General features: G+C 49.0%; 3 protein-coding genes across 8 annotated transcripts in view; 2 read left to right on the top strand and 1 right to left on the bottom strand.

The window, feature by feature from the left end:
* Positions 1 to 6,838, top strand: part of Vps4a (vacuolar protein sorting 4 homolog A) — a 15,009-nt gene extending 8,171 nt beyond the window's left edge. The window contains exons 6-11 of the mRNA XM_050143806.1: positions 1,859 to 2,015; positions 2,740 to 2,888; positions 3,184 to 3,265; positions 3,484 to 3,703; positions 5,510 to 5,650; positions 6,160 to 6,838. Coding sequence (XP_049999763.1) covers positions 1,859 to 2,015; positions 2,740 to 2,888; positions 3,184 to 3,265; positions 3,484 to 3,703; positions 5,510 to 5,650; positions 6,160 to 6,261 — 851 coding nt within the window. The 3' untranslated portion in view covers positions 6,262 to 6,838. The remainder of the gene's footprint in view (positions 1 to 1,858; positions 2,016 to 2,739; positions 2,889 to 3,183; positions 3,266 to 3,483; positions 3,704 to 5,509; positions 5,651 to 6,159) is intronic.
* An 843-nt stretch (positions 6,839 to 7,681) lies between these two features.
* On the bottom strand, positions 7,682 to 17,799 carry Cog8 (component of oligomeric golgi complex 8). 6 transcript variants are annotated; one of them, XM_050143804.1, is made up of 6 exons: positions 17,387 to 17,799; positions 14,712 to 14,919; positions 12,430 to 13,257; positions 11,359 to 11,527; positions 9,633 to 9,809; positions 7,682 to 8,069 (listed from the first exon to the last, which is right to left on the bottom strand). In XM_050143804.1, the coding sequence occupies exons 1-6, from the start codon at positions 17,785 to 17,787 to the stop codon at positions 7,912 to 7,914; spliced, it is 1,941 nt and encodes a 646-aa protein (XP_049999761.1). In that variant the 5' UTR covers positions 17,788 to 17,799; the 3' UTR covers positions 7,682 to 7,911. The 6 variants fall into 6 exon arrangements, with proteins under 6 accessions (XP_049999761.1, XP_049999762.1, XP_049999760.1 ...); XM_050143800.1 differs by lacking the exon at positions 7,682 to 8,069 and having other exon boundaries at positions 9,334 to 9,809; XM_050143801.1 differs by lacking the exons at positions 7,682 to 8,069; positions 9,633 to 9,809 and adding an exon at positions 9,817 to 10,507.
* A 189-nt stretch (positions 17,800 to 17,988) lies between these two features.
* On the top strand, positions 17,989 to 20,370 carry Nip7 (nucleolar pre-rRNA processing protein NIP7). The gene is made up of 5 exons (XM_050143808.1): positions 17,989 to 18,135; positions 18,240 to 18,326; positions 18,422 to 18,560; positions 19,027 to 19,167; positions 19,339 to 20,370. The coding sequence occupies exons 1-5, from the start codon at positions 18,080 to 18,082 to the stop codon at positions 19,456 to 19,458; spliced, it is 543 nt and encodes a 180-aa protein (XP_049999765.1). The 5' UTR covers positions 17,989 to 18,079; the 3' UTR covers positions 19,459 to 20,370.
* Positions 20,371 to 20,685: the final 315 nt, after the last annotated feature.

The raw sequence follows: 20,685 nt of genomic DNA, 5'->3' as shown, positions 1-20,685 counted from the left end.
TTTTTTTTTTTTTTTTTTGAGACAGGGTTTCTCTGTGTAGCTTTGGAGCCAAGGCTGTTACAGAGAAAAATCCTATCTTGAAAAACCAAAAAAAAAAAAAAAAAAAAGTTTTTGTGGGCTGGGAATACCTCTTGATTTGTAGTTTTTCCAGCAGCACTTGGGAGGCAAGATGACTGGAAAGGAAGTTCAGGGCCATTCTTGGCTATATCATGAGTTCTAGGTCAGTTTGAGATACATAAGACTTGAACTTTGTATTCATCTTAGTGAGCAAGCAGGGTCAAGAACCAGAGCTGGCCAGTATTCGAGGACTTAGGGGTCTGAGCTCCCAATAGGTGTTTGGTTTTCTTTACTGTAGCACGATTAATAAAAACTCAGAGTAGAAATTGGGGTTCAACCTGAAGGTCAGAAAAGCAAAACAGCCAGCCACTGGCTCTTACCTCTACCTTTGTCCAAAATGGCGATCTTGCCTCACAGAATGAAATTGTATCTGAGAGCTGTCTCCTCCCATTTTATAATCCTCTCTAGGTCTGGGATTAAAGGTGTGCACCACTGAGATTAAAGGGATGTACCGCCCAGTTTCTGTGGCTAACTGGTATGGTTACTAGGATTGAAGGTGTGTGTTACCACTGCCTGGTCTTTAGGGCTGACCAGTGTGGCTGTTTTACTCTCTGATCTTCAGGCAAGCATTATTTATTAAAACACAAATGAAATATCACTACACTTTACTTCTTTTTTATTTTATTTTGTTTTATTATTACTTTGTTTTGTTTTCTTTTTGGAGACAGGGTTTCTCTGTGTCACAGTCCTGGCTGTCCTGGAACTCCCTTTGTAGACCAGGCTGGATTTGAACTCATTGAGATCCACCTGCCTCTGCCTCCCAAGTGCTGGGATCAAAGGTGTGTGCCACCACTGCCTGGACTCTTTACTTCTAAAACCAGTGGTTTTATAGAACTTTCTTTTTCTGTATTGACAGTGACTAAGGGCCTTCCATTTTATTTAAGTTTTATAACTTATTTTAATATAAATTTTATAACTTTATTTTAATTTTTTTTTTCAAGACAGGATTTCTCTGTGTATCCTTGGCTATCCTGGAACTAGCTTTGTACAACAGGCTGGCCTTGAACTCACAGAGATCTGCCTGCTTTGGCTTCCCACGTGCTGGGATTAAAGGCGTGTGCCACCACCACCCAGGCAATAACTGTTTTTAGATTTGGTTTTATTTTATGTGTATGGTGTTTTGCCTGCATGTATGTCTGTGCACCATACTCATGCAGTTCCCTTGAAGGCTAGAAGAGGGTGTCAGGTCCCCTGGAACTAGAGTTACAGTTGCGAACTAATAATGTGGGTGCTGGGACCAAGCCTAGGCTCTCTGGAAGAACATCCAGTGCTGTTAGTGAGCCACCTCTCCAACCCCATGACTTTTATTTATTTATTGTGTATGTATGGTATGTTCATGTATAATTATATATATGTTCCCTATGCGGGGATGCATGAATGGTATGTGTACATATATGGAGGTAAAAGGAGGATGTCAAGTATTTTCCTCAATTGCTGTTGACCTTATATATTGAAGCAGGGTCTTTTCTTGAACATAAAACTCGATGATTCAGCTAGTATAGCCAGCTTACTCTAGGGATCCCCTAGCTCTCCTTTCCAAACGCAGGAGTGACAGGCAGGTCACCACTCTTGCCTGGTATTTTCCCTGTGCGGGGGAGCTGCACTTTGGTCCTCATGTGTGTAGGGCAAGTGTTCTGTTGCCTGTGCCGGCTTCTCCAGCTCTGCCTTCAACTTGTTACCTTTCCTTTGCTCCTTTCTCCCAATCAGAAAGCAGCTGACTTCTGTCCATTATTTATTACAGGCAAGCGCACCCCTTGGCGAGGTATACTGCTCTTTGGGCCCCCAGGCACAGGCAAGTCCTACCTGGCCAAAGCCGTGGCAACAGAAGCCAACAACTCCACCTTCTTCTCTGTGTCCTCCTCGGATCTGATGTCTAAGTGGTTGGGGGAGAGTGAGAAGTAAGTCAGCCGTCAGCTGTGCTGTGGCAGTCTTTGGCAGCTGCTGGGAGTCCAGCTTCCTGGCCCCTTGAGATCACGTCCCAGAGACGGGAAAGAATGTCAGGCAGTCGTGGTACAGGCCTCCAGCACCAGCACTTGGAAGCAGAGGCAGAAGAATCTGAGTTTAAAGCTAGACTTGTCTACAGAGCAAATTCCAGGATTTCTCTGCTACACAGAGAAACCGTCTTCAAAAACCAACAAGAAACACACACACACACACACAAAAGGAACATATTGTTTTCTTTTTGGTTTTGTGAGACGGGATTTCATGTACCCCAGGCTAGTCACAAATTCCCTCTGTAGCAGAGGCTGGCCTCGACCTTCTGATTCTCCTAGTACTACCACCTAAGTGTTGGGGTTACAGACATGTGTCGCCAAGCCTGTAGAGTCAGTTTCTGCTGTGTATCCTCTTGGGGGCACTCTGTGGGTTTAGCTTATTCCTCAAGCTGATCTCCGTTCTTTGATGTGAAGCTGAGGCCTAGAGAAAAGGAAAGGATTCTTCCCGCGTCCAGAGCTAATGAATGGGGGCACCAGGACTTGAGGCTGATGCCACAGCAAGTTCTTGGTTCAGTACTGTTTGAGGGCTTGTCTGACCTGTTTTCCCTGTTACTAGATGTAACAACTGGATCTCAGGGTGGACATGTTTGGGAGTGTCCAGGTCCTGACCCCTTTCTCACTCTCACAGGCTAGTCAAGAACCTGTTTGAGTTGGCCCGGCAACACAAGCCTTCCATCATCTTCATCGACGAGGTGGATTCCCTCTGCGGGTCACGGAATGAAAATGAGAGCGAGGCTGCCCGAAGGATCAAAACGGAGTTCTTGGTCCAGATGCAGGGTGTGTGCTGGTGCCGTGTCACTCCTTGGCCGCCTTCCACCTACAGCCAACCAGAGCTCCATTCTGTAGCTGCACTGGCATGGCAGAGAGGCATTTATGATGCCATCTCTGCCAGTCTTATATGGGCTTGCATCAAAGAGAGGGTTGAGGCCTTTACCATGTCGGCTCGCCGTCACTCCCAGAGCATGTGGTGTTATAGGTCTCTACCCAGGAAAGCCCCAAGACGTGGTTTAGTTTCCCATGGGTCCTGGCTGCCTCTGTAGGCATCTTCAGTTGCTTGTCTCCTTCTCCACAGGAGTGGGGAATAACAATGATGGGACTCTTGTTCTCGGTGCCACAAACATCCCCTGGGTGTTGGATTCAGCCATTAGGAGGAGGTGAGTATAACCTAGGAGCTTAGGGCTGATATCTTTGTCTAGCACTGGTCATTTTGTTACTAGCTAATGTTCATCCCATTTCTTTGGAATCCTCCCATGTCTGCGCTTGCCTTGATGAAGTTGGGTATTGGACCTGGGTCACTCATTTTAACATGCATGCTGCCTTTCCCTTCATATCATGTGATCAGCTCTCATTTGATATGGATATATCTCTCCAGGTTTGAGAAGCGAATTTATATCCCATTGCCAGAGGAAGCGGCCCGTGCCCAGATGTTTCGGTTACATCTGGGAAGCACACCTCACAACCTCACGGATGCTAACATCCACGAGCTGGCCCGGAAGACAGAAGGCTACTCAGGAGCAGACATCAGCATCATCGTGCGGGACTCCCTCATGCAGCCAGTTAGAAAAGTGCAGTCAGCAACACACTTCAAGAAGGTGAGTGGGAACCAGGCGACGGTGGCGCACGCCTTTAATCCCAGCACTCGGGAGGCAGAGGCAGGCGGATCTCTGGGAGTTCGAGGCCAGCCTGGTCTACAAGAGCTAGTTCCAGGACAGGCACCAAAGCTAAAGGGAAACCCTGTCTCGAAAAACCAAAAAAAAAAAAAAAAAAAAAAAAAAAAAAAAAAAAAAAAAAAAAAGAAGGTGAGTGGGAGCAGTCAGGAGGTAGGGGTGGACTCTTGTGTTTTTGATTTTTAAGATTCTTGACTGCTAAAGGTACATGCTCTGTGAGAGAACCAAGGATAGATTCCTCCCTCACCCCCTCCGACCCCCCCCCCCCCACAGGGTTTCTCTTGTAGTCCTTACTATCTATCCTAGAACTCACTCTGTACACCAGGCTGGCTTTGAACTCAGAGATCTGCCTGCCTCTACCTCTGCCTCCCGAGTGCTGGGATTAAAGATGTGCACCGCCACCACCCGGCTCCAAGGGTAGATATTATGTGCCCTTCTGCTCTAGAACTGAAGCGGTGCCACACATCCTCCCTGCAGTACTGCTGGTGTAATCATCTTCAGAAGCTAACAGCCAGCACCGAGCTGGAGGGCAGGGTGCACACAAACTGAATACTTGCCAAGTGCCAGACACACAAGTGGACAGACTTGCCTACTCACTCAGGCACGTCTTTGTTGTGTGTCTGCTGTGGATCCTGCGGTGCGCCAGAACTGTCCTGTCCTGGGTGTAGGGAAAACAGTAATGCAGACAACCAACAAGAAAAATGCTGGAGGCAGGCGGATCTCTGAGTTCAAGGCCAGACTGGTTTATGGAGCAAGATCCAGGACAGGCTCCAACACTACAAAGAAATCCTGTTTCGAAAAAAAGAAGGAAAAAGAAAGAAATGCTGATTCTTCTTTAGCAAATAGTGACTGCCTATCAGAGCATGTTGGAGACTGGGAGTCCCAGAAGTTTGGAGGGGTGGGCAGCTTGCTGTTAAAAGACACACTGTTGTGACCAGAGCCTGGAGTTGGGGAAAGCAGTGCTAGGGGTGCATTGGCTGTTTCCCCATGGCAACAGACTTCAGTGGTGAAACATAGTTGCTGCAGTTACATTTATGGAGATGAGTCTTGGTGGCACTTGAGGAAGAGGAGACCAGCAGCTGGAAGAGCTTGCTGTCCCTGTCGCTCTAAAGCCAGGTCAACCCACGTGGACCTCTCTGCTGTGTTTTTTTTGTTTGTGCACCTAGAGGGCAAACAATAACTTTAAGGAGTTGGTTCTTTCCTTCCGCCATATGTATCTGGGACATCAAACTCAGGTCAGCAGGCTCAGTTACAGGTGCCTTTCCCATCTCACTAGCCGGAACTCCTTTGTTTGAGACAGTTTCAATTAACCAGGCCAGCATCAAACTCTCCCTGTAGTTGAAAAGAACCTTAAATATCCTGCCTGTACCTCCAAAGTGCTGGGATCACAGGTGCTTGCCACCAGAGGGTTATTTGTTTTGTTTTAGATGCTACTGTGGGGTTAGGGGCCATATGCATGGGTGCCATGACATGTTTTGTAGGTAAAAGGAGTTTTGTGAACTTGGTTCTCTTCTACTTTCACGTGGGCTCCACAGATGGAACTCTGTTGTCAGGTTTAAGTGGCAGGTGCCATTACCACGGAGTCATCTTTCAGACCTCAGACCTGACTTTTGAGGGACTTTCAAAGGAGCTCTGCCCTCCTCCAACTTTGGTGACCTAGAGATCCCAATATTCCCTTCAGGCCATCCTTAGGACATCCATGACAGCCTGACAATTTCTGCTTGGTTTCAGGTTTGTGGCCCTTCCCGCACCAACCCTAGTGTTGTGATTGATGATCTTCTGACCCCATGTTCTCCAGGGGACCAAGGGGCCATAGAGATGACTTGGATGGATGTCCCTGGTGATAAACTCTTAGAGCCTGTGGTTTGCATGGTAAGTGACCCACTGGGAGAGAAAACTGGGAATCTGAGTCTAAAAATACAAGTGAGTGTTTTCCTATTGTCCTGGCTCATAGCCCTCCCAGAGTAGCCTTTGGGGTAGTGGGTACTGAGGTTTTTGCTGAGACTCTGGGAACCTTTAAGAGGAAGAGTAAAGTCCAGACACTAATTGTCATTCCAAGGCCTGGCTTTTTGATCCATAATGAACCAGTGAAAATCTTTTCACTTGGGTCTTACCCAGACAGCCTAGCGCTCTCCTAGTTCTCTCCTGGCAGCTGTCTGCACTGTGGGTGAATGCAGTAACGGAAGCTACTGATGGGATAGGATGGCAGAGTTATGGGGTGAAGTAGTCTTCCAGAGGGAGAGGCCTGTGGACATGATACGCAGTCTGCACTGGGGGTGACCTCAGAGGCAGGCCTCTTGTCAGTCTAGCCAGCACAACTAGAGAAGAGGCGCTGAGGGCCTGGAGCGCTGGTTTCCAGCTGTATGCTTGTGTCTCTGCAGTCAGACATGCTCCGGTCTTTAGCCACCACCCGGCCCACAGTGAATGCAGAAGACCTCCTGAAAGTGAAGAAATTCTCTGAGGACTTTGGACAGGAGAGCTAAAGCTTCACATTGGTCATGAAATTAGGAGTTCGACTGGAGCAAATTCATGGGACTTCCTACACCAGTGGCCAGGCTGCCTGGCTGCCAGCCTAGTGGGATGATGGAGGGGCCTCCCCAGCTGCAGAGATGCTTTGCCATGTAGAACACTCGGGACACTGGTTCTGCACACTCCACTCTTGGATGCTCACAGTTCTTGCCCCGATCTATTTTTTTTTGTTTTGTTTATTTTTAACTTTTGTTCCCCTAAATTAATGCTGCTTTGATTTCTGTCTTGTTTATAAATAAAGAGAAAAACCATCTGGAAGTGTTAAGGATTGGGAGTCACTAGGCCCCTGCTCCCACTCCTTCCTTCTTGAGTCCGACTACTTGAGAGCTGACCACAGGAAGTAGGAAAAGCCATCCCATCGTCCTAGGTTTGCACCTGGAGTTTCAGGTCTTCCTTGCAGGAGCTGATGGCTTCCATCAGGAGAGATGAACAGTCACGCAGGGCTTTATTGATGCCTTCCCTGGCTGAGAACTGAGCCAGCCTCTGCTGGTCCTGCCCCGGAGATGTCTAATAAACCCTTTCCCTTCTTGAGCTACTCGAGTCTTCTCATTTTTTATTCTCCTATGGGATCCTTTGAGAGTGGAGCTTACTTCTAGCAAGGCCCTCTTCACTGTTTTCTTTCCTTAACAGGACAGGAAGTGTTCTCCAGACCTGCAGTCCAGTCAGGTGATAAGTCCTGCACGCCCTAAGGCTCAGAAGTGCAGCAGTAGTTTTGCTATCTTTTGTTTTGAGGCAGGGTTTCCTGTAACTTGAACTTACTGTGTAGAGAATGACCTTGCTGGGTGCCTTTGATCCCTGCACTTGGGAGGCAGGTGGATCTCTGTGGTCAAGGCTAGCCTGGTCTACGAGAACGTTCCCGGACTGGCTCCAAGCTACTGGGAAACCTGTCTCAAAAAACAACAACAAAAAAAAAAAAACTCCTGATCCTCCCATTTCAGGCTCCTAAGTGCTGGGTTAGGAGTGGTAATGTTAGGTCTCTGTTCCCATAAACAACTTGGTAACTGCTGCTGAACAGATGCTGCCTAGTTTAGGTCTCCAGGTAAAGCAGCTCCAAAGATGCTGTGTGTACACAGATCACACTGTAAAGGGATTGTTCTAACCTCCAAAAACTGGTATTATTCCTCTATATTTTACCTTCCTCATGCCAGGAATCAAACCTACATCTCTCTACATTAGGTACTGTTGTACCCATGAGCTTTATATGCCCCCAGCTCTAAGTGCTCTATCTTGAAAACCTGTTTTCTTCGCTGATTGAAAGGAGCTGAGAGCTTTGGTTTCTTTAGATCTTAACTGTGTGTGTTTCGTGTAGTTATTTGTACTGAGAATGTTTGCCTGCCCACTTCTGTTCGTGCAAAATTGTCAGGGAATACCCACTCCTCCTTCAGGGTATATTTCTACCAATGCTGTAACACATTCTGTCAAAATCTGCTTTCAGGACATGCATTTCTATCATCTTCCTTTATCTCAATCCAGCACACACTGGCAGTCCACTGTTTACTGCCAGATTGGAACCAATTCCAAGTTGAAGCACAGAAAAATGTGCCCGTCTTCACCTGAAGTGTCTGCATGCCGGTTTTCCAGACCCTCGGTCAGGCGAGAGGGATTCAGTCATTGACCTCCATCCAGTGGAGGTTGGTAAATGTCCCGCTGTCCATTTTGTCAATGAACAAGCAGCCCTGCAAATGATCCATCTCGTGCTGGATGATTCGGGCTGTCCACCCACTTGCTGACCACACCACCGGCTCTCCCCTTGGGTCCAGTCCTGCGAAGGAAGTTACAGGCTGGCTGAGGTGAGGCTCTTCCCAATGTGCTTAACCTCCTGTCTATTTCCTAACTCCTGCCCTGGCTACGCCTATTTATATTCTATCTACAGGGGCAGCATCCGAAAGTGAATATGGACAAATGCCGACTTTTTTATTCAGCCTGATTCCTAGCTCTAGTACAGGGCAAGGATAAGAACACCCTCCTCAAAGCTTTCTCAGGTGCTATGTATCAAAGATATTTCAGTTTGGCACAGGTGCTATGTATCAAAGATATTTCAGCTTGGCACAGTAGCAAATAATAGCCACATTCTATAAGACAATGTGGACAGGCATGGAATGGTTTGTTGCTCTAGCTGGATAAAGCTGGATCCCGCTTTCTTAGACAAGCCCACCATGACTTGTAAACTAGGAAAAACGTTAATACCGACACACATATATGGGAGTCTATATACACACCTATGAGAGGAGAGACAGATAGATTCCCTATCTAAGTCTCCCCGGTTGGCACCCTGCGTCCAATCTACGCGAGTTTTGCCTTGCTCTTCAGGAGTCCCGAGTTCCCTGTTCTCCCGGGTCCGGCTAAGGAGAGCACGGCCACCCCGCCGCCCCCGTCCCTTGCACCTGAGATCTGCACGGCCTGGAAACGAGGCACACACGCCAGGAAACCGGCAACGCTCTCGCAGCCCTCGGGGAAGGTGACCATGCGGTTGTCCAGCACCCTCAGGCTGGGGTTCACCAGCACGCGAAGCGGGAAGGGCTCCATCTGACGCAGCTCGCGCAGGCGCGGTGAGAAGGTGCGGAAGAGCGCGTCGGGGAACTCGAGCGCCAGCACTTGCAGCGGCACCCCCAGCTGCGGCGCACTCAGACCCAAGCAGCGCCGCCGCCGCATCACCTGCACCAGCCGCCCCACGAGCCGCTGCAGCTCCGGCCCCGCCAGCTGCGCGGGTTCCACCGGGGCCGCCACGGTGCGCAGCACCGGGTCCCCGACCTGGCACACGCGCGAGTATGGCGGCTGCGGTGCGCCCCATACGAGGCGCCTCAGGTACCGCCAGTAGGAGCGCGTGCGTGCGGGGCCCTCTAGGCCGGCCGACGAGCTGCAGCTCCGCACCCCGCCCAGCGGGACCCGCGCCGCTACCAGCAGCCCACCCAGCAGCCCCATGGCGCCGAAACCGCCGCGACCTGTCCTCCCGCTAGCGCCAGGGACGCCGGGAAGCGTAGTTCCCGCGCGACTTCTGGGACCAGTCATCGGAGACAGCAGCCAGGTGGCGGTAGTCGTCGGCTTTATTAAAGCTCCCATACACTGCACAGTGCCCCGCGATATCCTAGGCAAAGCAGTCTCAGCCTCCACACGAGCGGCGACCTTCCCTCTCCAGATGCCGCCAGCAGCGCTGTGCCTTTAGTCCTGCTCCCCAGCCTGGCTGCAGGGAACACTGCCTATGGCTCCTCACTGGGCGGCTGCGCGGGCAGCGGCTCCCCCTCCACTGGCTCCCCAGGCAGAGGTTCCTCTGGTTCTCCCTTCTCGGACCCGCCCTCGGGGGCCGCTGAAGTAACTGGTTCCAGGCCAGGCTGCACCGCAGAAAGCTCTTGAGCTGGGGCCACGAGGTCGGGCACTAGCTCCTGGCCATCTAGACAGAAGACTGCCTCTCTCTTAGGCAGGATAAACGCGAGAGGCTCCTGGATAGCGCTGATGTTCACATGCCCAAGGTTTCCGTGCTTGGAGAGCTGGGTGGGTGAAATGCCTAACCCAGATGGTAGGAAAAATGAAATGGAAAACAAGTTATTAAATTCAACGCAGAGACCACGGTGGGGGCGCTCAGGGTAAAGAACTGACACAATTACATATTCCAATACTGCGAGAGCATACTTGTAATATATTAAGACTGTTACACTGGGACCCCACGGTAAGGGTGGTTGGAGCAGGTTAGACACCAAGAGAAAGGGCTTGTGGAGAACAGCCACCCTTAGCCAAGGTCATCACTGACCCCTCTGCCCGAGGAGGAGCTGGGTCTCCCCTCAGCCCTACTCCTGAAGAGATCTATAACTGAACGAGGTTTTTTTATTTATTTATTTATTTTTTACTGGTCTTATTTTTTGAGACAGGGTCTCTATATAGCAATGGCTCTCCTGGAATTCACTATCTAGACCAGGGAGGTCCCAAATCACAAAGATCCACCTGCCTCCTGTTTCCCAAATCCTGGGATTAAAGGCCTGTGGCACCAAGCCCAATGAGAGAGAGAAAAAAAATTTTTTGTTGTTGTTTTTTTTCAAGTCAGAGTTTCTTTCTGGGTGGCCGTGGCTGTGCTGGAACTCACTCTGTAGACCAAGTTGGTCCCAAAGTCGGATCCACGGCCTCTGCACCATTTCTCTAGGAGGCGGAGGTGTGCAGACTAGGAGGTTAAGGTCATCCTCCAATACACAGCAAGGGCTACAGGAGACTCTGGTCCAAAAAAAAAAAAAAAACCAAAACAACAAAACCACTCTCTGAATATTGTATATAAAGGGAAGCACACAATAAGTAGTCCTTTTGTGACTGGCTTCTTCCGCTTGCCCAGATAATCCACACAGTGTATGATTCCATTTCTATAAAATGTTCAGAAACGACAGAGCAACAGCAAAAGTTTGCCAGGTACAACTGAAGAGTGTCTGCCAATGGGATCTTAGAGTGACAGACTTCTAAAACAGGTGCTAGTAATGGTAACCCCACCTGTGTATATTTTCAGAAAGGCACTGACTTATGCACACAATACTTAGGTAACTAAATGCCTGTAAAGCAATTTAAAAGTTCATACTCTTAAGACAGAAGTGGTGTGTGCCTGTGACCCCAACCCCTGGATGGCAGAGGCAGGATGACCAGAAGTTCAAGAATGGCTTTAACTACATAGCAAATTCAAGGCCAGCTACATGACTTAAATTAAAAATATTCACATACTCATACCCACACAGACTTTACATCAATACATAATTAATTAAAAATAATAAAAATAGGCTAGGTGGTGGTGATACACACCTTTAATCCAAGCCATTCAGAAGGATCTGAGTTTGAGGCCAGTCTGGTATACGGATTGAATTTCAGGACATCCAGGGCTACATATGAGACCCTGTCTCAAAACAACCAAAAACAATAATAATAAAATCATAGAAGAAAACCAGAGCTAGGTGTTATGGTTCATGCCTTTAATCCTACTCTGGAGAGACAGAGGGAGAGAGCTCTGAGTTCCAGGTCAGCCTGGGCTACGCAGATCCTGTAACAAAAGGTAAAAAAATTTAAAAATCTTTCCTTTTTCTTACCTAGAGTCTGTGCTATCTGAGCTGGCGGGAACAGGACTTGAAGACAGCGGTTCAGATACGGAACAAGGTCTTCCAGGAAGGCAGTGCAGAACTGGACGAAGATTTCGAGTTCCCCACTGCTGAACGCAGCCTCTTCAGCACGATGGAATGCCAGGATTGTTTTGGTTACCTACGAGACAAGAATGACAAAAACCTCAGACGTCTGCTGCTGCTGACGAAGTGGACAGCACAAACGTGCAGCAAGAAGAAAGGTCTTTCACAGCCGGGCGGTGGTGGCGCACACCTTTAATCCCAGCACTCAGGAGGAAGAGACAGGCTGATCTCTGTGGGTTCAAGACCAGCCTGGTCTACAGAGCAAGTTTCAGGACAGCTAAGGCTACACAAGGAAACCCTGTCTTGAAAAACCAAAAAATAAAAAAGTTAATCATTCTCAACACTACATTTCATTGCCATCTTGTCCAAATTCAGCACTGTGGTCAAAAGTGACACTATTGTGTCACATCACTGGGGGGTTGATGACCCAACTTGTTACGTTCTAGTACGGTTCCCAGTTCCAGGAGAGGAGCATCATGAAATAACACTGGGGAGATGCTCTCCTGTTCCTTGAGGAAGAAACAGCCATGTTGTGAGCTATCTATGGTAGATAGCCTCTAGAAACTGAGTTCTGTAACTTTTCCAATGGCATGGGGTGACACCTGACAACTGGAATGAACTCCTGATGGAGCCGGATCACTAACTCCAGCAGACACCTGGACCCAGCTGATGCCTTGAATACGGCCTGTGAGACCCTGAGCAGAGGACCCAGAGACAGTGGACCTGGATGCCTGGCTCACAGATACTGTTTTAAGCTGCTGAGTTAATGGGAATCTGGCTGAATGACTGCCACAGGTACTCTACTTCACAGCTTCTTCCAGGATCATCCCCACAGAGTCATCATGCTCTCCAGAAAACCATTAAGACCACACTAAACCTCTCCAAGTCAGCAGGCACCATGCTTATATGGACTGGTTTAATACAAAAGCCTGGCTGGCTGTTAACAAAGGCAGACCAAGGTAGAAGAAAATTACCCACCTTGGCAAGGGCATTCTCCAAGGCCCGAGTCACATCCTGTGCTAGGGCCACAGGACAGCAGAGACGCAGATCGTTGAAAGCAACCAAAATGTTGTTGAGGAAGCAGGCAAGCGGCGGGAAGTCTAGGAGTACCATCGGTGGCTGCAACGTCCCGGGTTGTGTGGTCGGCACTGCAGCAGGCATGTTACTGCTGCCCAGGATGGCTGCAGCTGAGATGAGGGTGTACGAAGTCATTTCATCCTGGAATTTCTCTACTGCTTCCTCAACTGCTTTCTGGAAAGAGTTGAGTGCCACTCTCTGGAAAACAGGAGCCAACTGGCCCCGGAAATCAGCCCCCACCCGGCTAAAGGACAGCCCAAAGTACATGCATTGGCCCAGCAGAGAATCCAAGCGCCCTCCTATACCCCGGGAAAGATCGGTCTCTAGCACTTGCAGGAACTGTGAGATTTTCTGCAGCACCCAGCCATGGAAGATGGCACCCTCATTCACAGTGTACTCTCCCATGGCAGATGGCAGCAAGGGGTCCTCATCCGAGAAGATGGCACGGTACTGAGTGATGATATCAAAGAGGTGGACCCGGCAGGCCTCAATGGTTTTTGTGATATGGAAATAAGGATCATCATTAGGGATGGCAGTCAGGATGGAACGAAGCCAAGCATCCCGGGCCTGAAGAAACTTCACCCTCAGCTCAGCCTCAGTGAAGACATCCATGCGCCGGAGATAGCCAATGACACGCAGGCAGGCTGGGAGCTGGATGTTGGTCCTCAGTTGCTGGATCAGCTGGCTCAGCATCAGCTGCATGGACTGGCGCACTTCATTCACGATGCTCTGACAACAGACACTGGGTCACACACTGGGAAAAGTACTGAGACCCATCCTACTAACCTGGTCACCAGGGGCCAACATTCTTATGGCTTTCCTGACATATAGTGGATTTTTTTTTTTTTTTTTTTTTTTTTTTTGGATTTTCGAGGCAGGGTTTCTCCGTAGCTTTTGGTTCCTGTCCTGGAACTAGCTCTTGTAGACCAGGCTGGCCTCAAACTCACAGAGATCCGCCTGCCTCTGCCTCCTGAGTGCTGGGATTAAAGGCATGCGCCGCCGCCACCACCACCACCACTACCACCACCACCACCACCACCACCCGGCATATAGTGGATTTCTAAAGCTTATATCTGCAGGTTTACAGAGATCTGCTTGCATAACTCTCTTGCTCATAAATCCTCCTACGATTTCCCATCACAGTCAACAAATTACCAACTAGTCATCAGGACCTCCAGGCCCTGCCTGATGCTCCAGCCTTTCTCATTATAGTCTAGGAAGAGCGCTGGGATTCCTGAAACACTCCAGTTTCTTTCCACCTCACCCTATCTGCTTCTCCTCCTGGCTGCTGTCTTCCTAGATCTTCAAGCACTGGTTCTTTCTCACCCTAACCATGCTTCCCTTTACCCTAGTCCCCAACTCAGTTTACTTATTTTTTGAGACAGAATCTCAGCAAGCTGGCCTCACCTTCACTAAATAGCTAAGAATGGCCTTGAAGGATCCATCCTCTTGGCTCCACCTTCCAGGGGCTGGGTTATAGGCATATCCCAACCAGGCCTGCCTGGCTTTCTCTGGCTTATTTCTTCAGATATTTACCAATATCCGCAATACTATTTTATTTATTTTTCTTTAACATGCCTTAGTGTTTGCCATGGGTGTCGGGCCCCCAGGAATTGGAGTTACAGACAGTTGTGAGCTGCCATGTGGGTGCTGGGAAATGAACCTGGGTCCTCTGGAAGAGCAGTCAGTCAGTGCTCTTAACCCCTGAGCCATCTCTCCAGCCCCTGCGATATTATTTGTTAATTATCAGACTTCACTAGAATAGAAACTTCGTGGGAGCCATGGCCTTGACTTTGTTCACCTGGTATTCCTGCTACCTGAGGCAGCATCTGGCACCTGAGCAATATGATCTTTGGCCAGACAGTGGCGCATGCCTGTAATCCCAGTACCAGGGAGGCAGAAGCAGGCAGATCTCTGTGAGTTTGAGGTTAGCCTAGTCTACAGTGTGAGTTCCAGGATAGCCAAGGCTACACAAAAGACAAAACACTAAACAAAAACAATAAAACCAAAACAACAACAGAAAAGATCCTTGAATGAGTGAGCCAGTATCTTCTGTTCAGCTTACCTGGCTGGCAGAAATTGATATGAAATATGCAGAGGTTTCTACTTAAAAGCTTAGTCACAACCACAGAACTAATAATTATGAGACGTCAACTTGTGGGCCCTCTGGGCAAGCTGGCTACCTGGATGACAGGGATGGAGGAGTATTTCCTTTCCAGTCGGCGAACATAGGCGGCAAGCTCCAGGGCCTCTTCGTAATAGCTGTTTCGAACACAGGTGTCCATAAGCTGGGGAATCTCTAAAATCTCCAAGATTTCTGTGTGCCGGTTTAGAGTCAGGGTGTTCATCCGGCGGTTCGAGCTGATCTCCTCGGCCTCCTTCACAAAGTTCCTAGAAACAATTAAGAAAATAGATTTCAGGGGGAGGGAAAGGGGAGGCGGCGGTGGGGAAGAGACAGAAATCTTTAATTATTTAATAAATAAATAAATTTAAAAAAAAAAGAAAATAGATTTCATTGTTTTGCACAGTAGGTAGTTACCAAGCACTTATTGGGCACTGGGCTCGATAGTCTGCCTGGTTTATTTAAAATTTTCCCACAGGGCTGGGGGTGGTGATGTATACCCTCGATTCTAGCCTTCCAGAGGCTGAGGCTGATATGAGTTCATGGCTCTTTTTCTACATAGTGAGTCTCAGGCTAGCCAGGGATACAGTTAACACTGTTTCAGAATCCTCATATCAAACCTATAACTCCTATTATAATTCAAGAAACTTTTTTTAAAAATATTTATTTATTTATTTATTTATTTATTTATTATGTATACAATATTCTGTCTGTGTGTATGTCTGCAGGCCAGAAGAGGGCACCAGACCTTATTACAGATGGGTGTGAGCCACCATGTGGTTGCCGGGAATTGAACTCAGGACCTTTGGAAGAGCAGGCAATGCTCTTAACCACTGAGCCATCTCTCCAGCCCAAGAAACTTTTTTTTGAGACAGGGTTTTTGTTCATAGCCCTGACTGTCCTGGAACTCTTTCTGTAGACAGAGATCTGCCTGCCTCTGCCCTAGAGTGCTGAGATTAATGACATGCCACCACCACCTGGCTAAAGAAATATTGTTTAATACTTTATTTTTTTGTGCCTTGTTGTGAAGGTGTCAGATCCCCTGGAACTGGAGTTACAGACGGTTATGAGCTGCCATGTGGGTGCCGGGAGTTGAACCTGGGTCCTCTGGAAGAGCAGCCAGTGCTCTTAACCACTGAGCCATCTTTCCAAGTCCCTTGAAGAAACTTTTAACTCAAGGCTTAAGAAACTTTTCAAGATAGCATCATTAATTGGTAGCTTACGTAAAGCATCGAGATGGCTCAGTCGCCCTGAGTTTAATCCCTAGAGACCACATAATGGAAGAAGAGAAGCTGTCTTCTGACTTCCACATGCACATGGTGGCACCCATCTCCCTCCATGTAATTTTTTAAATGGCTTGTAGATCTGGATTGCTGCAAGGATGGCCACATTTGGGGCTGAACTGCTCTAGGCCTCATTAAGGACTAAGGCAAGGCAAGGCAAGGCACTTGGCCTCTCTGGACTTGTCTCTTGTTTGGTTAAATAGTAAGAAGACCCATCTTACAAAGGCATGAAAGTTAGAGACAGGTAAGATAACATGTATGGGGCCAGGAGGCGCAGTGGTGTACCCCTTTAATCTGAACACTGAGGAGGCAGAGGCAGGCAGATCTCTGAGTCTGAGGCCACCCTGGTCTACAGGGGGATTTTTGGGACAGCAAGGGCTACACAGAGAAACCCTGTCTTGGAGGGGGGGAAACATTCATGAAATACTCAGGACCTGACAAAAGCAAATGTATAAAAGGAGTAAACAATTTCCTTACTGGCTACTGGGGCTGTAGAGCTGGCTCAGCAAGCACTGCTCTTGCAGGGACTCAGGTTCAGGTCCCCACACATACCACCCCTTCTGGCATCCTTGGGCACATGGTGCTCACATTCGTGCAGCCAAGACACTCATACACATCTTTAATAGCTATTAATATTCTCTCATCAGAGCCCTAACCAGCCTACAAGCCACACTCTTGCCGAGTCCCTCAGGTCTGACTGTGATGTGCGGCTGTTCAGCCTTTATCCTTTCTCTTTTTCTCCACTTCTCTATGGTAACTCTAGAAATTGGCTTTTAAGTCCTGAATCTCTTTCCAGACATAGAGGGTACATAGGCTGGATAACTAAGAGTATAAGCGTGAGGACCTATGAAGCATTATAGCTCAAAAAAGGAAATGTTTTTGACGACCTATGATACCCCCAAAAAGGATTTCCATGTCAGCCTCATTTACCAATGGAAGTTTCAAAGCAGCCTCCAACCCAAGCTGTTGAATATTCCTAATTATAAAGGTGCATATATAGTAAGCAGGCGTTTATACAGTGTTAAGTATGTCGGGCCCAATGTGTTGATACAATGTCTAGACACGTAGCTCAGGATGGCCGGAACTCAATACTCAGACTTGGACTTCAAGACCTTGAGCTTCAAGTGCTGGAATCACGGTTTGTGTCAACAAGACTGGCTGGATTTTTATTATTATTTAATGCAACAGCCTACGAGGGAGAGGTGGACTCCTGGATTCCAATTCTGACTTGGAAACTTACTAGCTGTGTTCTCGGACAAGTCAGTTCACTTCGACTTCCTCGTCTGTAAATTAACAATGACAGTACCTACCTAGGTGGTTGTGGTGAAATTTAAGTGGATTAATAAGGCGACAGGGAGAGAGCTCTGCGCTCCACGTAGGGGTCAGCTATGTCTAGCATCCTGGCATCCTGTCAGCTACAGATATGGGCCTCTCAGCATTAGGCCAGCCGCACCTGCAGCTCTGCTGAAAGCTGGGCAGACGGTCGAGCAGGTGACCGAGGGACGTCTCCACGTCGCCAAAGAGACGGTGGATGCGCTCGGTGCACTCGGCACCGCGAATGAACGTCTTGTAATTGGCGAAGGCCAGGTCGCGCGTCTGCTGCAGCAGCTGGGCCCGCTCCTCCGCCAAGCGCTCGGGCTCGCGTCGCAGCCGGTCCAGCCCCGAGCCGCTCAGCTCCCGGAGGTAGCGGCCCACGTCCGGCCGCTCACGCCACTGGGCCTCGGGGAAGCGGTCGCGGAAGAGCGACGCCAGGAGTCCCTCATCTTCCACCTCCCCCAGCGCGGCTGCTGTGGCCGTCGCCGTCGCCGTGGCCGAAGCAGGAGCGGAGGACTGGAGAGTCACAGCAGCCGCCATCTTCCCAGCCAGGCAGCCAGCCACACGGCCACTTCCTCTCCAGACCCGGGAGGGCGCTGGCTTCGCGCCTGGAACCGGAAACGGTTGGGAAACATTTCCTTTCTCTATGGTTTCTCCGCCCAGCCCGCTTTCCGGGTCCCCGGAGGTCCTCCGAGCTAGGTGGCACTAGCACAGAGAACACGTGGCACAGGGCTAGAGAGGCACCCTTTGGTGTTGCCAGGAAGCGGGGTAAGCTGACTTCCGTTTCCGTCTCTCCCGGCACGAGGATCCCGGGAGCCGGGCTAGCAGGAAAATGCGGCCGTTGACAGAAGAAGAGACCCGAGTGATGTTTGAGAAGATCGCGAAATAGTAGGCACCCGAGGAGCGGACGGGGACGGGCGCGCGGGGAGCGGGGACGCGGCCCTGGGGCGGGACGGTCCCGGCGTAGCCTCCAGTCTCCTTTCTGCCCTCAGCATCGGGGAGAACCTGCAGCTCCTGGTGGACAGGCCCGACGGCACCTACTGCTTCCGACTGCACAACGACCGCGTGTACTATGTGAGGTGAGGTGGGGCTTGGCGCGCACCGCGTGACCGGGCTGGAGGCCCGCGTCCGTCGGTGGCCGTCACCCAGGCACCTTCCTCCCTCGTCCTTGTAGTGAGATGATCCTGAAGCTGGCCGCCAACATCTCCGGGGAGAAGCTGGTTTCACTGGGGACGTGTTTTGGAAAGTTTACCAAGACCCACAAGTTCCGGTTGCACGTTACAGCGCTCGATTACCTTGCACCCTATGCCAAGGTATGTGGGGCTGGTCTACTTGGTGCCATCGGGGATGTTGTCGAGGAGGACGGCTAGGTCAGCACAGACTCATTTACATGGAGTGCCTGCCAGTGTCAGCTGCAGGTGCTTGTAGGTATTGCTGCTTGGGTATGCTTAGGAAGGGGTGTGGGCCTCAGGGTGGGAAACAGACCTCCCCAGTGGCAGCCGGAGCAGAGAGAAGCGGCTGTGCTGAGAAGGACCCTGGGCCCCCGACAAAAAGAAAAGAAACTGTTAAGCTGTCTGTCAGGTAAATTAGCGCGTTGAGATGTAGGGTTGAGGAAGGAACTCCAAGGCGAAAAGTTTAGGGTCCAAACAGTGTAAAGGGAACGTGTCTGCTTGTCCGTTTGTCCATCCCCCTCCTCTCCTTTAACACAGAAGCAGCAGCTGCTCTCACTACAGGGTAGAGCTAGCGTTTTTTGTCTCTTGGTTTTTAACCCTCTTCCAGTATAAAGTGTGGATAAAGCCTGGAGCAGAGCAGTCCTTCCTGTATGGAAACCACGTGTTGAAATCCGGTCTGGGCCGAATCACTGAAAACACTTCTCAGTACCAGGGAGTGGTGGTTTACTCCATGGCGGACATTCCTTTGGTGAGTAGAGATGGGAGCCGTTTGGAAGGGGTGTTGCTTCCGTCTGCGCACCTGTGAGCGATACCTCTCAACATCCTTTGAATTTCTCAGATACAGCTGTTTTAATAAAGCTTTTTGTTTGATTCCTTTTTTTTTTTTTAAGTGAGTGATTTGGTGTCTGTTCAATTCCAGGGTTTCGGGGTAGCAGCAAAGTCTACTCAAGACTGCAGGAAAGTGGACCCCATGGCAATTGTGGTGTTTCATCAAGCAGACATTGGGGAATACGTGCGGCACGAAGAGACACTGACTTAGGATGGTCGTCCTGGGACCTTTTTGCTGTGTGAAAGGACTTGGCTTTGTTTCCTGTGTGCAGACATTATCGTGTTAGATTTGGACAGCACTGATATGTGCAACTTGGATTCTTACTCAATGGAAATGGCTAAAAATAGGGTTCCAGGCCCACTTTGACTACTTGGCAAGTTCAAGGCTAGCCTGGACTACATGGTGAGACCCTGTCTCAAAAGCTGAAAACAAACAAACCAAAAGCTGTCATGTGTTTGAGTAAACAGTATCTCTGTTCTCCATCTGCATCACCTTTGAATCAACAGACTTGTTCTGATAGCGAGTTCTAAGTCACTGCACTAAGGACAGGAGCCGTTTTATTGTTATCTGTGATAACCCTTTTGCAGGCTAGTAAGAGCATCTGGACTTCCTATTATTTTAGTATCATTAAAGATAGAAGCAGTCATATAAGACTAGTAGGCTCTGCTGTGATCTTACAGCTAGGATTTAGTAAAATAATAGATGTGGTTCAGCTGTTTTTCTTTGTGGTGAGCGGTGTATGGTGTGGAAGATCCTGTACTCAAGCCTCGATTCTGCTGCCTGCCGGTTGTGTGCTAATGGACAAGTCACTCCACTTAGACACGCTTCATTTTCTCCCTTTGTTAAAAGGGGGGAAAGGCCATGAAACTATTCAGTGTGGTTGTACACACCTTTAATTCCAGCACTGTGGAGGCAGAGAGGCAGGTGGATCTCTATGGATTTGAGGCCAGCCTGGTCTGCTTAGGGAGACCTGCCTAAAAAAGTCAAAACCCACAAAACTGGAAAAACATCTTTAATCATCAGTGTAACAGTCGTATTCGGAATTAAAAATAATGATTGTAAAGCTTCTTGCATAGGATCTGGTGAATAGTTTTGGAATAAATACTAAGATATATTTTTAAAAGAATTTTAGATTTATTTTTTGTGTATGAATGTTTTGTTTGCATGTGTGTGTGTATGTCTGTATGTGCCTCATGACATGGAGGCCAGAAGAGGGTCTTGGATGCCCTGGAACTATAATTACAGATGTATGTGAGCTGCTGTGGGTGTGCTTAGAACCAAACTGGGTCTTTCCCAAGAGCAGCCCGTGCTCTTAAACCATTGAACAGTCTCTCCGACCACCATTTTAAAAAACTGTATGTGTGCCAGGCATGATGGTGCACACCTTTACTCCCTGCACTCAGTAGACAGGGGCAGGTGGATCTCTGAGTTCAAGGC

This window comes from Alexandromys fortis, unplaced genomic scaffold, assembly GCF_014885135.2.
Source record: "Alexandromys fortis isolate MF-2015 unplaced genomic scaffold, M_Fortis_MF-2015_v1.1 scaffold_1, whole genome shotgun sequence".
In the NCBI taxonomy this organism is placed as follows: Eukaryota; Metazoa; Chordata; class Mammalia; order Rodentia; family Cricetidae; genus Alexandromys; species Alexandromys fortis.
Note: the sequence above shows the minus strand (reverse complement) of the source record. Positions and strands in the feature narration are given on the sequence as shown.